The sequence below is a fragment of the Diceros bicornis genome, chromosome 15, assembly GCF_020826845.1.
Source record: "Diceros bicornis minor isolate mBicDic1 chromosome 15, mDicBic1.mat.cur, whole genome shotgun sequence".
NCBI lineage: Eukaryota > Metazoa > Chordata > Mammalia > Perissodactyla > Rhinocerotidae > Diceros > Diceros bicornis.
In genome coordinates this window covers 26,646,978-26,661,688 of record NC_080754.1, presented here as the reverse complement: position 1 = coordinate 26,661,688, position 14,711 = coordinate 26,646,978, and the positions used below count along the sequence as shown (strand labels likewise).

Below are 14,711 nucleotides of genomic sequence, written 5' to 3'. Positions count from 1 at the left end.
CAAACTAGAAATAAAAGAGAACTTCCCTAACCCGAAAAAGTTTACATACCAATGACTAACAAACACTGAATGTACAGTATGATACTATGTCTATAACATTTAAAAACATGTAAAACTGTATGTTTTGTTTAAATAAAATGCACACATACATAATAGAAGTATCACAATATGCAAGAGAATATGAAATGCCAAATTCAGAAGAGAGTTTATCTTTGGGGGAAGAGTGAGGGGATTAGGATTAGAGGCTTCAATTGTATCTGAAGTATTATATTTTTTTTTAAAAAAAGCTTGAAAGCAATCGTGGTAAAATGTTAAGATTTGGTCGTGACATACATAAGTATTCATTATTTTATTCTTTATTTTTTTTGCATTTTTGAAATATTTCATAATTTTGAAAAAGTTAAACCATTTAAAATTTCTAAAAAAGAGCTAACAAACCCCTCAGATTTTAGAGATGAGTAAACCCAGGCTCAGGAAGGGTAAATGACTTGCCCAAGGTCACATAACTAGTTTGAGAAAGAGCCAGAACTATCTAATCCAGGTTTCCTCATTCCTAGTCCATTGCTCTTTATAATATTCTCCTAGGTAGAGAATTTTAAACTGCTATTTAATGTTTTGATATAGAGTCAGCAAGAATTACACTTACTATTTTATATAATTTATTAACAGTAGTTCACACAAAAAGATTCAATAACTACATTAAGAAAAAAAGTTAAGTACATTGAAGTCAAGAAACCGACTGAAAAGATATGAGCCATCACACTGAGAATGAAAAGGACATTAACCAGATTGGGCAGTTGATAAGCAGGACACCTTTCGGTCACGTGTGCAAATCTGGGCCAAACTGATTTTAGCAAGAGACATTACCCTTCTGGTGATGGTCTAACGCATGGGTCAGCAAACTTTTTCTGTAAAGGGACAAATAGTAAATATTTTTGGCTCTGCAAGCCATAAATTCTCTGTTGCAACTACTGAACTCTGCTGTTGCAGCATGACAGCAGGCATAGACAATATGGAAACAAATAGGCAATGCTGTATTCCAATATATTTATTTTCAAAAATAGACTACAGGCCAGATTTGGCTAGTGGCCCTGGGAAATTCCTATCATTTACCAAAAATCCTTACCATGATGTTACACCCTCTTTTAAACTTAACAGGATTCTTTGTCAGTAAGCCCGTTGACAACAAAAAACTGAAGAACGAGACAATGGAAATTGAGACTGCCTTTAAGAAACCCTCATAATTAAAACACAGCTTAAAATTTGGCTAGCTTGATGGGGTCTGTCTCTTATTAATGCAAAAAGCATCACAATAGCTACCATTTCGTGCCAGGAACTTGGCTGAAGCCTTATTTCTCATCCTCACGTTAATGGTGCAAGGTTGCTATCATTATTCTCACTTTTATAAATTGGAAACAAAGGCTCAATAACTTGCCCAAGATCACGTAGCCACCATACTTTCAACTATACCACACTTCCTCTGGGCAATCTTTAGCTAATCTTATTATCAGCAGTTGCCCTGGATATAACGACCAATCTATAAGACAGCAGTTAGCCACCCTTGTACCCTTTCTTCATCCATCTATAGATACATTATTACATTTCCAGATATGCTCTCCTTCCTTACCTATCAATCTGAATTTTCTTCAGTGTCTCTGTAGTCATTATGGTCTGTGTTATAGGCTTTTTGAAGACAAGATCTTGCATTTTGTTAAACTCATTGGCAAATTGGCCTTCTGGTCTGATTTCTGACAACTCAGATTCTTCTTTAGGTATGAATGGACTGGATGTTTTCAAGGCTTCTGAAAGTTTTTCTAGGCTTTTTCCTTCTAAATTCATTTCTTTGCTTTTCTTCTAAAAACAATAAATGACATTTTATGTATGACATTTTAAAAGAGTAAAGAAATGATGCTATACAAGGGCCTCTGCCTACCTTTTTCAATCTCATCTTCTCCCACTTATATTCCATAGTACAATATCTATACGAAAATTACCCTTTTCTTCAGCCACACCAAACCACATGTCCTGCTGTTTTGTGTCTTCTTGCCTTTAGACAGTATTCCCTCTCTCTGTCATTCCCCAACTTACCACCTGGTAGCTTTAAGATTATGATCGAAGGCAAAGTTCTTTGTGGAATATCTCTATTAGTAGACATTTACCATATTGTAATTATTTGTACAAATATCTCCATTAGATTGTAAATTCTATGAGGGAAGGGACAGTGTCTTAGACATCTTGGTTCACCTCGAATTCTTTTTGGAACAAGATTGGATAGTAAATGTGGCCATGTTTATAGTCCCATTGCTTAGAACAATGCCTAGGGTATAGTAGAGACTCAAATGTTCATTGAACACATGAATTTGAAATATAAAGAATGAAAGGAGAATCATACCAGAGAGAAGTTGATAGTATATTTACTGGTGTGGTATAGTTTTCTAAGGTTATGTGGGGAAAAGCCAAAATAATTTATTTTTCAGACCCAAACTTGAATACTAAGCGGTAGGCATCACCATAGGAACAGCGTATGTTTTTTAATTGATGATTCCTATTTAATCTGTGGCTAAAAGCTTGAGCTATTGAGAGGCCATATAACATAGTGATTATGCATATAGACTCTGAAGTCAGACTTTCCTGTTTGAATCTTGGCTTGATCTCTTACTAAACCACATTGATTTAAGGCGACTATTTAACATCTCTATGCCTCCATTTTCCCATTGGTAAAATAGGGATAATAGTACCTGCCCTCATAGAGCTACTATGAGGATTAAATAAATTAATATACATAAAGCATTTAGAATGGTACACAGAACTATGTAAGTCCTGCTTTTGTTATGATTACTCAAATTCTTGTGCTGATCCTATGCACAGAAAAAAAGTTTATTTGCATGTTGATACATAAAGCCTAGGTCTTTCCTAGCTAAACTCCAACTAGCCCAGAAATGTTAAAAAACTATCTTTGAAAGGTTAATAAACACAGAACATTTTTCTTTATACCAACAATAAGCAAAGATTCAAATCTGAGGAAAACATTTCTAGGCAAGTACAAAACAAAATGCTGCCTTAAATAAGAATTAAATTTTAAAATACTCCTTTAAATTGAAATTGATATGACTGATGACAAAGAGAATAGAAGCCATAGAATTTCAACAATTAAACTGAAACTTAATTGGACATAAGGAAAACCTTAAGTATATGGATGGTTATTATTTTAGATTTTGTCCAGGGAGGGAAGAGGAAAATGTAGGGCCTAGGAAGCTCTGTTTTTCTGATTTCCTAACCATTTTTCCTCTACCTTTATGCTTGAGCATCTGGAAAAGGAAGCAAATATGTCAAGCAGCCTGATTTACTGATTACTGCAAATAAATATGAATTTTTAAGAAGAGAACTTAAAGAAACTAGCTAAGTGTTTTAGTCCATTCACTAGAAAAGGTTTTTATATAGCACACACTATGTACAAGGTAGAGCATTAGACCCTAAGGGAAAAGATAAGAAAAACATGCAGGGGAGCTCTTTCCAAATTTTGGTCCAATTATTCCCACTTCTGGTAGAACCTTGTACATTACTATATTTTTCATCATTCCATTCCATGATTCTAATAAATGAAAATCTATTTGGGGATGTCTTTAGCTACAAAAATGGCTATAAAAGAGGGGTAACGCTAACCTTTCATCCCAAGGTTGTTATGAAGCTAAACAATGTAAAGCCTTTGGAGAAAGAAAACACGCACATACATACTAAGGTTTTAAAATATACATCCTATACCCTATAGGGCAATGGCATTGTAAAATTCATGAGTTAGAACAACTATAGTACTATGAAGTAAAAAGCAAAAAATTATTTTAAGAGATTCAAAATTTTTTTAAGTTATAGAAGTAACATATTGAGAAAGGGGCTTTTAAGCTCCTATTAATCAAGATAAGACTGTAAGCCTTTATTATTTACACTACTATAAAATCACAAGCAAGGCCTCTGTTAAGTCAGAAAATTTTGTGAGTGAGGATCACTATCATAAACCAGAATAAAACAGTGCAAAAGTTTCATTCTTTTATTTACTGGAGTTGTGGTCACTGCTGAATGCTGTTTTTAATTTGAGTTTCTCATTCTCTCTTGAGTTTCTATAAGGTCAAATTACCCTTTTTTAAGCCTGACAGTAAGTATCATTGATAAGTATCATGATAAGACTTCACCTTGTTAATTGAATATCTTCTCTTTCTATTTTTGATTCTTATTGAAGGAGAAAATAGGCAGGAAACACTAGTCTCTTCTGTACCATTTGTTAACTAGCTTAATTTATGAATTAGACTCTTATTTTAAATGCATTGAAAGGCTTAGTCCTTGGGTTCCAAATTCCTTGCCTTTTATAAATTGATAAGAAAATTAATTTGTTATAAAATTCCTATAATACCCATTAACATTGTTTTAAAGCCACCCCAAAACTCATAGAATGTTAGCATTGGAAGGAACCATATGGATCATTTAGTTAAAACTCCATCACATTTTACAAATGAGAAAACTAAGACCAAGAAAGTGAAATGAATTGCTCATAGCACACAACTAAACTACAAAGGTCTCCTGACTCCAAATCCAGTGTTCTATTAAAATCTTGTATAAACTTTTAAACTTCAATGAAAGCTTTACAAACCCAGACTATACATATAATAATAACAATAATTTAAAAATTGTAACAGGTGATTAAAGGGAAATTTAATAGTTAGTCACAGTAAACATGGACTTCTTTTCTGTTAGACATGGAAAGCAATTTACCCTCTCATTTATGTAGCAATTTTCATTTGTCATAGAATAAGAATATATTCTGTAAAAACGATACAATGTAATTTTGCTAAACTTAATAAATTTGTATTTGTATTTATAAATTGTTTCTATTTTATATCTACAACCTACGTTATTAAAATTTACAAGAGCTTAAGAATTTATAAAGATTTTGCTTACTACCAAGTTGAGTTTTTTGATAACTCAATAGTGCTTTGAGGAGAAGCCCGTAACATCATTGAAAATGTAATGGCTGACACAGCGACGTGGCTAGATATTCAGAAAGGCAGACTGCAACATATTCGGCAACGACAACAAAGCCATTTCAGATTAAAGAAATGTTAAGAGGGTCTAGTTGAATTTCCTCTTCTTCGTATTCAGTCAGCTTTTAACAGCTGAGAAATATAAGATAGATGGGACAACTCAGTAATTTGCCTGATCTCAGTATGTATACTGTATCTACACTGATTTAACTATAGCCTTTTTTGAATAATGCCAATATAATGGAAGAAAAGGATATTCTTACTGGTAATGTATGTTGAGCTATGGCTATTTCACTCCATCGATTTAGAGTACATATCTCTGGTAATTATTATAGCCCTTTATCTGAAATAAAGGTGCTATTTGCCATGTTAAGTTTAATGGCATAAGTACTATAAATGATGGAGAAATAAAAAGGAAAGAAAGCCAAAATTAAAAAATGGTGAGTGTATGTACCATGCTGGTGCTTAGTTTACTTTCATACTGAACCGGCATGATATAGTTCAGAATAGAGAGCTGGTCTATAGTATCCTCCAGAACCGCGGAGATCCTCAGCACATCTAGAATGAAGAGCGGCTCTATGATTTCCAGGATGTTTTCTATGTTTGTTTCTTTGGCTGCCTCTTTTTCTTCTTCCACAGCACTAGGTGGTTCACCTGTCACCGACACTGTCACCTCAGAATGCAAAACTTCTGGAGGAAGATTTGAGGCTTCCAGCCAGCCTCTAAAGAAAGAATAAAGAAAAAAGAAATCAGCCACCAAATATTTAAAAATTACTTAAACTCAAAAGCATAGGCAGCCTGTAGATTGGCTCCATGAAATCCATATTGTCGTATAATATAACCAAGACAAAGAACAAAAGTAGAAGTTTGTGTGCGATTCTGCTAAATACCTCCCAGTCACATTTTGATCAACCAAAGTCAAGCAACTCACTGTTTAATAAAGATATGTAGCTATTTGGCTATGCTTAACCAATTTGAATTGAGCCAAAATTAACTTTTCTCTAGCAACAGCTTTAGATGCTAACCAAAATTGTCTCTTGATTAGTGAAAAACAGAATGTGGTAGCCAGTCTCCAAAGTGGCCCATATGACTCGCACCTTCTTGTATTCATGCCCTTTTGTAGTCTCCCCCAAATTGAAGAGGACTACCTAACCTATGTAACCGAAAGGATATTGTGGGTTCCAAGGCTAGGTAAGAAAAGATATTGCAGCTTCTCCTCACTCTCTCATATCTCTCATTCTGTGAGAAGCCAGCTGCTTTGTCATGAGGACACTTAAGCAGCCCTGTGGAAAGGTTCATGAGAGTGAGGAACTAAGGCCTCTTGCCAACAGTCAGCATCAACTTGCCAGCTTTGTAAATGAGCCATCTTAGAAGTGGATCCTCCAGCCCCAGTCAAGTCTTCAGATGACTGTAGCCCTCGTCAACTTCAACCTTTTGAGAGACCCCAAACCAGAACCATATAGCTAAGCTGCTCTCAAATTCCTGACCCACAGAAATGGTATGAAACAATAAATGTTTATATTCTAAGTCACTAAGTTTTGGGGCAACTTGTTACATAGCAATAGATAAATAATACACAGAAATTTAACATAAGGCATAATTTAAATAAATAAATATATATATACACACATATACAAAATAAATTAGAATTTTGAACATACTCTTCCATTTTTCTTGAGTTTGTTTTGTTAACTTCAGTGATACATTTATAATCTCAAAAAATGCAGTCACCTAAAATGGGAAGAAAACGTTGAAATTAGTTTAAGGGAGTGCTGAATGATGATTAAGTTATTTCTATGCCCTTTCATTAAGAGAAAATTAAAGAATTACAAAAGCTTTTTTTGCTTATTAGAGCAGTCCCAGACATGCAAGAACCATTGACATCATGTGGTGCAGGTCTATTAAGCTTAATTATTGGCAGATAAATGCAATCTTGGAGTCTCTTCTTAAGGTAAATTCATATCCAACATGGTTTTCACATTTTTTATTGTATTCTGATTTTTAATTGATAGTCTCTATATAACAGATTTACTTTTCTGTTATTCTGACTACTAAAATATTTAGATCACTCCATTTCCCTGATCTGCCAGGTAACAGAATTTATTGCACCTGGACTGAGAAGACCAATTGGGATTGCACTTAGAAAAACCGTATTTATCCTGGAAATCAACTTAATACTGCTTTCAAGATGTCACCCCTCGTCAGTAAACCAAAGTCCTTTCTGCTTAAATGAGCTTTACAATGAGAACACCCTATGTAGAATTTTGCTCTATACTGAATAAACGGTGAATGGTAAGTTTCTAGTGTGATTCTGTCCACAATAAAGTGATCCTGAGAAGGGTGGTACACGTATATTTCACGCAACAAAAATCTCATATGCAAAAATTCAAGCATATAAAACATAATCTTTACGTAAACTGAAAAAAAGATACTCCAAACTAGCCAAATTTTCTGTCTTAGGAGTCTTAGGAGGAAGTAGCGCGGTGTTAAGAAGATTTTGTTCTCTTGCTGTGTTGTCGTTTCTTTATTTTTGCATTTTTTAGGCTTGGGGCATAGGTAAATGTGCTTCCCAGAGGTAAGACAGGGCAATGCTTACGCAGTATCCAGTGCTTTCATGCTGTTCTGGCTTCTCGTTCCTCAATGCTAGAAACCCAGGGGTCATTCCTGCTTCCTCCTTCATCTTGATCAGCATTCCCCCAATCCAAACCATCACCAAGTCCTGTGGACCTGACCTTCTATTTCCATATCCCCCAACACCATGATGGACTTGCTGTTGTTTCGTGCTTGAACTACTCTAACAGGCTCCAAATTGGAGGTGATCTTTTAAAAATGAAAATCTGATCTGGCGTGGTGTAGTGGTTAAGTTCGCTTGCTCTGCTTTGGTGGCCAGGGGTTCGCAGGCCCGGATCCCAGGCGCAGACCTACACACCGCTCATCAAGCCATGCTATGGAGGTGTCCCACATACAAAATGGAGGAAGACTGGCACAGACATTAGCTCAGGGCCAATCTTCCTCACCAAAAAAAAAAATTAAAAAATAAAAAATAAATGAAAGACTGATCTTTTAAAATTGAAAATCTGATCATGTCTCTCCTTAGAACCCTTAAATGGTTTCCCCTTGCCTTAGGACAAAAACTAAAATTCTGAACATGGCCCATAAGGCCTACATGATCTGGCCCCCTCTGTTTCTCTCCAGATCCCTCTGGCACTGCCTTTTTCTTGCTCTCATGGCTCCAGCCTCAATAGGCTTCTTTCACTTCTTCTATGGAACCATGTTCCCTTCCAACTCAGGGTCTTTGCTTACACTATTCCTTCAACGTGAACCACTCTTCCCCTCACCTTTTCACCTTGTAAAGTCCCACTGATCTATTAGGTACCAGATTAAATCAGTGGCATTTTGCAGGTATCTGCCATTTGCCCCTCTAGGTCCAATCTCCACCATTTTCTGTGCCCTGAGAGACTGACCCAAATGGAGTGCACCAACGGGAGATTCCGGAAAGAGGTACAAAGTGTAGGAGAGTGAGGATAGGTATTTATTCTCCCAGCTCCCTCCCTGTCAGATCACCAATGGTCGGCTATATTTCTCTATCAAAGACCATGGCTCCCATCAGGCAATCCTCTCCATCTTGCTGTCTCTTGGGGACTCAGGAAACTTCTTCTTCCACATGTTTCTGGAGACTGCATCATCTCTCATAGTTTCACTCCTGCCTACACCTTTGTAAGCAGACTCTTTAGTAAATTTTCATCTCTGCCAACTGTTTCCTTCCAGGCCAACACTGACTGATACAATGACCTACAATGGCACACATACATTTTTACATATAGCTTATATATAAATATACATACATACAAATAACTGAAACAAAAGTTTCATGAAACAACTTACCCTTAACATGTGTGATACATTCTGATATTTTCAGTTCTAGCATATTTTACTTAAAAAATATTATAATCATGATCTACTAATGGGCCATCACCTGCAGTTTGTAAAATGCCTTAAATGACACTTCTGCAAGTGACATTTTCCTGACTCATCAGGCTGGATCAGGATTCCTCTGTTCAAGCACTCATTGCACTCTTATTTTTCAACAGCTCTCTTCACAATTTGTAATGTTTATGTCAGTTTCCCCCACTAGACTGTTAAGTTCCATGACAGCTGGAATCCTGATAATGATGCTCACTATTGTATCCTAAGTTTCAGGCATTGTGTTCAATAAGTATTTGTCGAATGAATGAATGAACAAAGGAATGAAACTCACACTTAATGTGTTATTCTTCTCAGGAGTACTTACACTTGGATTTCTAGCACATTTAACAGTGGGATTTCTAGTACATCTCTAATAGTGGGATTTCTAGCATATTTCTGGGACAGAGAAAATTGGATAGGGGATAGGGCTCTAAGGTAGATAATCTCTATCCTGATGCACTTAAAAGAGGATCTGATTTTAAATATGATTTATATACATCTATTCCACAAAACTTTGGAGTCATCCTTTACTCTTTCCTCTCTCATTCCTTACCCATCAGCAAATCCTGTCAGCATTACACTTAAAATATATTCAGAATTTCAGTACTCATCACCCCTCTCTACATGCCATAATCTCTCATCAGGATCATTATAATAGCCTTCTAATTGGTCTCCCTGCTGTTGGCCTTGCTTCCCTTCAGTCTCAACACAGTGACTCAGTCACTCCTCTGTACAGAACCCTCAAATGGCTTCTCGTCTCAGAGTAAAAGCCTCCCTTACAGTGGCCTCCCTGCTTAATTTTTCTCCATTGAGAAAATTTGTCTCACATCTCCTTCCAATGTGCCATTTACTTGCTTATTGTCTTGCTCCCCCTACTAAGATGTAAGCTCTATGAGGGCAGAGATTTCTGTTGTTTTGTTTACTGCAGCGTCCTCCGAGCCAGGAACAAAGATGGTACATGGCAGTCATTCAATAAACTATTTGTTGAAAAAATGAATGAATCCAAAGGGTAACCCAAATAAATATGCAATAATTAGGAAACGTAAATCTCTGATGTCTACTGATCTATCTTATTCTAGTCTACAAGTACTTACTGAAGACCTACTACGTGTGGGCACGGTGCTGGGGGCCCCGAGAGTTTGCCTGGCAGCTGAATGAGTTATCTTTAAAAGGCAGTAAAGTCTTTTCAGGGCAGTCCTCCTCACCATCGGGGGCAAAACGAAGGATGGAGGTAAGAACTTAAGTCATTTCTTGGAAGAGATAAAGGAGTAGGAGGAAAGGAGTAAGAAAAAAAAAAAAAGGTAAAGAAAAGGAACAGCTCCTCCTGCCTTCGTGCTCTCGGCCTTTCTCTTCCAGGCTGGGATCCGAGAATCTCCGTTGGCCTTTACCTGTGTGGTCAGAGGGAAAGATACCCCCATGTTGGCGAATCAAATCTGGGGTACTCGAGGCCGAGGGGGGGCCGCCACTCTGGCTTCACTTACCCACCTACAGAACCCGACGCACAGGAACCAAACTAAGGTGTTTCTATGGCAACGATCACCTTTTCTTATCCTTTAGCTGTCTAGCACTTTGCCTTCCTCTGTTCCGAAGTAATACATGTTGCAGCTTACAAAGATAAAAGGACTTAGGGAAATAATTTTAAAAGTGCTCTTTAACATTGCTTGTTTCAGTCAGAAGACGATTTCCGAGGCCTTCCCCCCCCCCCCACCCCCGGCGGTCGCGGAAGATGCCTAAACTGGGGGCGGACCCATGTTTATCCCACAAGGCCGCGCGACGGGGCCTCCACTTTCTTTTTCCGCCATCTTGGAGGCTGTGGAGGTGAGGGCGTCTGCTGTTGCTGAACTTTGGGGGAAAATAACTGGGATGGGCTCAACTTTATGCCTGAGCGAGGTACTGCTGCGGCTCGGGGGCTCTGCCAGTCAGTGATTTCTGTGGATTCCAGCAACAGAGAGGACAGGATGGAGGAGATGTGGGGCTGATGGTGCTGGTCTCCTGACGCCCGGAGAACGGGTGCTCCGGTAATCGGAGTTGCTTCCTGGACCCTAGCGGAGTGAAGTAGATGCACTTTGTCCGTCTAGCTCGTTTTTTGAGGCTGTGACTCCTTTAGGCTGGGTTCTGTTTCCATTTGCTCCTACTCCAAGCTTGTCTTACTTGTCTACAGTCTCTCTCCTCAGGTTTATTTTCCCATTCAGTGCTTAAAAGTCTTGTTTTCTGCGTGCTTCTGTGACTCCTTGGCCTTCATTTTTTTCTACTGATCGTGGCATGAATTTTCTTAGGGCTTCCTTTTGGAGTTTGTAAGAGTTATTTCTTTTAGTGTCGGGTGTTGACAATCATTTTTGTCTCCGTTTTGGAGTTTGCCTAGGTATCATGCATTCTCTGAGGTTGGGGTGTCTTGCCATACTGTGCTTCGTGTAGATGTGATGGCTTAATTATATTTCCCCATAGTCTTAACGTGACATGCTGATCAAAAAGCGATTTGCCTGACAGGTTTAAGAAACGGGAGGGACTAGGTGGGAAACGGGCGCTGCAAGATTTTAAACTGATTGTTTGTTTTAAGGCCTGCCGGAGACAGGACTTCTAAAACGACGAGTATGTCTGGAAGGTACGCGTTTTAAATATAATTGCTTTGTACTTGTAGTTGTTTTTTGTTTATTGGGTATGAACCTAAATGTAAACTTAAAACTAGTGGGGAAAAAATTCGATGTTTGGTATAGATAACTTTTGGGTAGGTGTCGTTACAAGTCAAATCATACTGGTGGTTTGTTGAAGTTAAACGAGATCTTTTAACAGCTTATGGTTAATATATGTCTTGTGTGTCGTAGGCTGTGGTCGAAGGCCATTTTTGCTGGCTATAAGCGGGGTCTCCGGAACCAGAGGGAGCACACAGCCCTTCTTAAAATTGAAGGTGTTTATGCTCGAGATGAAACTGAATTCTATCTGGGCAAGAGATGTGCTTACGTGTACAAAGCAAAGAAGTAAGTTTATAGTATTGTTATGCTTTTTGATTTTTGTCTCATTTTCATTTTGAAAGAAGAATAAACAAAAGATGTTGGTAAAGTGGTTGGTACTGTTGTAGCTTCTACTTTGGGTCTTGAAGGAACCTGATGGTAGGTTTTAGAAGGATGTAACTTTTGTGGGTGGTGGTGGATTTAGGTATCTTCTGCGCTTAGAAAAATTCCAGCTGTTAATTGTTTCAAGGACGGAGCCAAGTTCTCATATTATGATCCTAAGTTTTTATAGGGCACTTTCCATGTGCCTTAATTCATTTTGTTGATTCCTTGAAATTATGTTATATATACATGGTTAAACATGTTCTCTCTCTAGAGCATTGGTTCTTAATCCTGGGTTCTTAAACCCATTCCAGACCAATTAAAATCTCTAGGGACAGGCTTTCATCTTTGCCCTGCCTTTCCTCCTGCAAGCAGAGTGAGCCTTGAAAATTATAAGTCAGATCATCTGTATATTGCTCAAACTCCTCCCAACTGTTAGCCATCTCATTTAGTAAAAGCCAAAGTCGTTAAGGAGCCCCTAAGACCCTGGGCATTCAGGGCTCCCTGTTTCTACTCTTAACCCAGCTAGGGTGATCAGCTAGGATTCACCCTTGGGGTCTTCTGCCTTTCCACAAGCCAGGGACACAACCTCCTCAGGTTTTTAACACAGGCTGTTGCCTTATCTTCTAGTCTTTGTTCCAGTGTTAGCTTCTCAATGAGGACTTCTCTGGCTGTTTAAAATTGCAAATTCCTTCCTCTCCCTGGACACAAACATTCTCACGCTTCTTGTCCCACTTTGCTTTTTTCCCCCCAATATTGTAGCTATTACCATGTGACATTGTATATATTTACTGATTTATTACTTGATTATTCTCTGGAAGAGGTTTATGTTTTGTAAATGGCTGTGTTTTACAAAATTACAAAAAATTACATTTATAAGTGTTTGGCATACAGTAGGTACTCAAAGATTTGTTGAATAAATTATGCCCCAGATTCCCCCCATTCCCTACTCCTCCTGCCCCCCCCACCCCCCATGACTAAGTGGTTAACTAGGGTTGAGAGCCACTGGTCTAGAGATCACCTTGAATTTCTATCACATTGTTGCCTGGGTTCTCATGCTTTTTTTTTTTTTTTAATCCCCTTTTAAAATAAGCAACACAGTGACTCCTGGTGGCAAACCTAACAAAACCAGAGTAATCTGGGGAAAGGTAACTCGTGCTCATGGAAACAGTGGCATGGTTCGTGCCAAATTCCGAAGCAACCTTCCTGCTAAGGCGATTGGACACAGAATCCGTGTGGTAAGTACAGTTATTAGCAGTATGGCACTCTGTTGAGTCAAACTAAGCTCAAGGGGTTGGGCTTTCACTCTAAGAACTATTGTGATTATAAAACATCGCCTGTAGGTTATGCTGCAAAATTAGTGGCTACTTCAGCTTTTTGGCATTAGAAAGAAAGTGAAGGCAAAGTATTCAAATGGATTGTGCCTAGATTTCAGATTTTGTTAAAGCTGCTTCGGGGGGGGGGGGGGGGGGATCATTTAAATGAACAGTTTTCTGGCAAAGATATTGGGCACTGAAGTATTTTCTAGAAAATAAAAATTCAACATACGTTTTCCTGGCATAATTCTTAATATTTTCCTATTGCTTAATCATGACAGTCTTGTTAAAATAGGTGTTATTGGGGGCCGACCCCGTGGCTTAGCAGTTGAGCGCGCACGCTCCGCTACTGGCCGCCTGGGTTCGGATCCCAGGCGCGCACTAACGCACCGCTTGTCCGGCCATGCTGAGGCCGTGTCCCACATACAGCAACTAGAAGGATGTGCAACTATGACATACAACTATCTACTGGGGCTTTGGAGAGAAAAAGGGAGAAAAAAAAAAAACGAGGATTGGCATGGATGTTAGGGCTGATCTTCATTACAAAAAAAATAAATTTATAATATAGGTGTTATTAGCCTTATTTTATGGAAGAAAACTGATGCTCATGTTTCTCAGTCCCAGGACTTTGGCCCAAGTCTTCGACTCCAGATCCTGTGATTTTCTAAAATAGCTCCTGTTTTCTTTAGTCAGGATTCATTTAGAGTAGGCATGGCCGTATTCTTGAGGTCACAGGGTGCTTTTGAACCCTGCTGAGCAGTTGAGATTTCTCATCAGAGGAGGTTTTTACTCTGTAGGAGAAGCAAAATTAAATGGACTTGCACTGCTCCCAGTACTTGTTCCTAATCAAAGCGGGTTTACCTAGAGACTGAGGCTATAAAAACTCAATTCCCTCCCCACCAGGATAAAAGTTGTCATTGGACACCTTTCAGAAATGAGTAATGGCTACCAAAGGGGAAGGGAGGAGGGTGAAATGGGTGATTCACACATGTGTATGGTGATGGATGGTAATTAGTCTTTGGGTGGCGAATATGATATAATCTACAGAGAAATTGAAATATAATGATGCACAGCAGAAGTTTATATAATGTAATAAACCAATGTTACCTCAATAAAAATAAAAAATCTTAAAAGAGTAATGGGACAACGGAAGGAGATTTATCCATATTGTAGTAATTGATAACATTTGTAAATTTGTATGTAACATGCACCTAATGACATTGTGTTCTTTTTCCCCCCCCAGATGCTGTACCCTTCAAGGATTTAAACTTATTGAAAAGTAAATAAATAAAACTGGATTTGTTCCCTTGTATTTTTATTAAATGGCTTAAAAATCTCTTTGCCAT

At 38.1% G+C, this 14,711-nt stretch overlaps 2 protein-coding genes across 6 annotated transcripts in view; one reads left to right on the top strand and one right to left on the bottom strand.

The window, feature by feature from the left end:
- IQCG (IQ motif containing G) overlaps positions 1-10,438 on the bottom strand; it is a 41,665-nt gene extending 31,227 nt beyond the window's left edge. For 3 of the 4 annotated variants that reach the window (XM_058555988.1, XM_058555992.1, XM_058555991.1), the window contains exons 1-4: positions 10,388-10,438; positions 6,695-6,764; positions 5,488-5,755; positions 1,628-1,854 (exon numbers count right to left, since the gene is read on the bottom strand). In XM_058555988.1, coding sequence (XP_058411971.1) covers positions 1,628-1,854; positions 5,488-5,755; positions 6,695-6,702 — 503 coding nt within the window. In that variant the 5' untranslated portion in view covers positions 6,703-6,764; positions 10,388-10,438. Of the gene's footprint in view, positions 1-1,627; positions 1,855-5,487; positions 5,756-6,694; positions 6,765-7,629; positions 8,057-10,387 lie in introns of those variants that run through there. The other variant, XM_058555990.1, reaches the window with a different exon arrangement.
- Positions 10,439-10,791: 353 nt separating this feature from the next.
- On the top strand, positions 10,792-14,701 carry RPL35A (ribosomal protein L35a). Of its 2 annotated transcripts, none has more exons than XM_058555971.1 (5): positions 10,792-10,817; positions 11,557-11,601; positions 11,822-11,974; positions 13,143-13,287; positions 14,609-14,701. In XM_058555971.1, the coding sequence occupies exons 2-5, from the start codon at positions 11,591-11,593 to the stop codon at positions 14,630-14,632; spliced, it is 333 nt and encodes a 110-aa protein (XP_058411954.1). In that variant the 5' UTR covers positions 10,792-10,817; positions 11,557-11,590; the 3' UTR covers positions 14,633-14,701. The 2 variants fall into 2 exon arrangements, with proteins under 2 accessions (XP_058411954.1, XP_058411955.1); XM_058555972.1 differs by lacking the exon at positions 10,792-10,817 and adding an exon at positions 10,934-11,017.
- Positions 14,702-14,711: the final 10 nt, after the last annotated feature.

Coding starts and splice junctions, on each gene's coding strand:
- RPL35A (XM_058555971.1), top strand. Junction 11,975..13,142: donor TACGTGTACAAAGCAAAGAA/GTAAGTTTATAG, acceptor TTTTAAAATAAG/CAACACAGTGACTCCTGGTG. Junction 13,288..14,608: donor TTGGACACAGAATCCGTGTG/GTAAGTACAGTT, acceptor TTCCCCCCCCAG/ATGCTGTACCCTTCAAGGAT.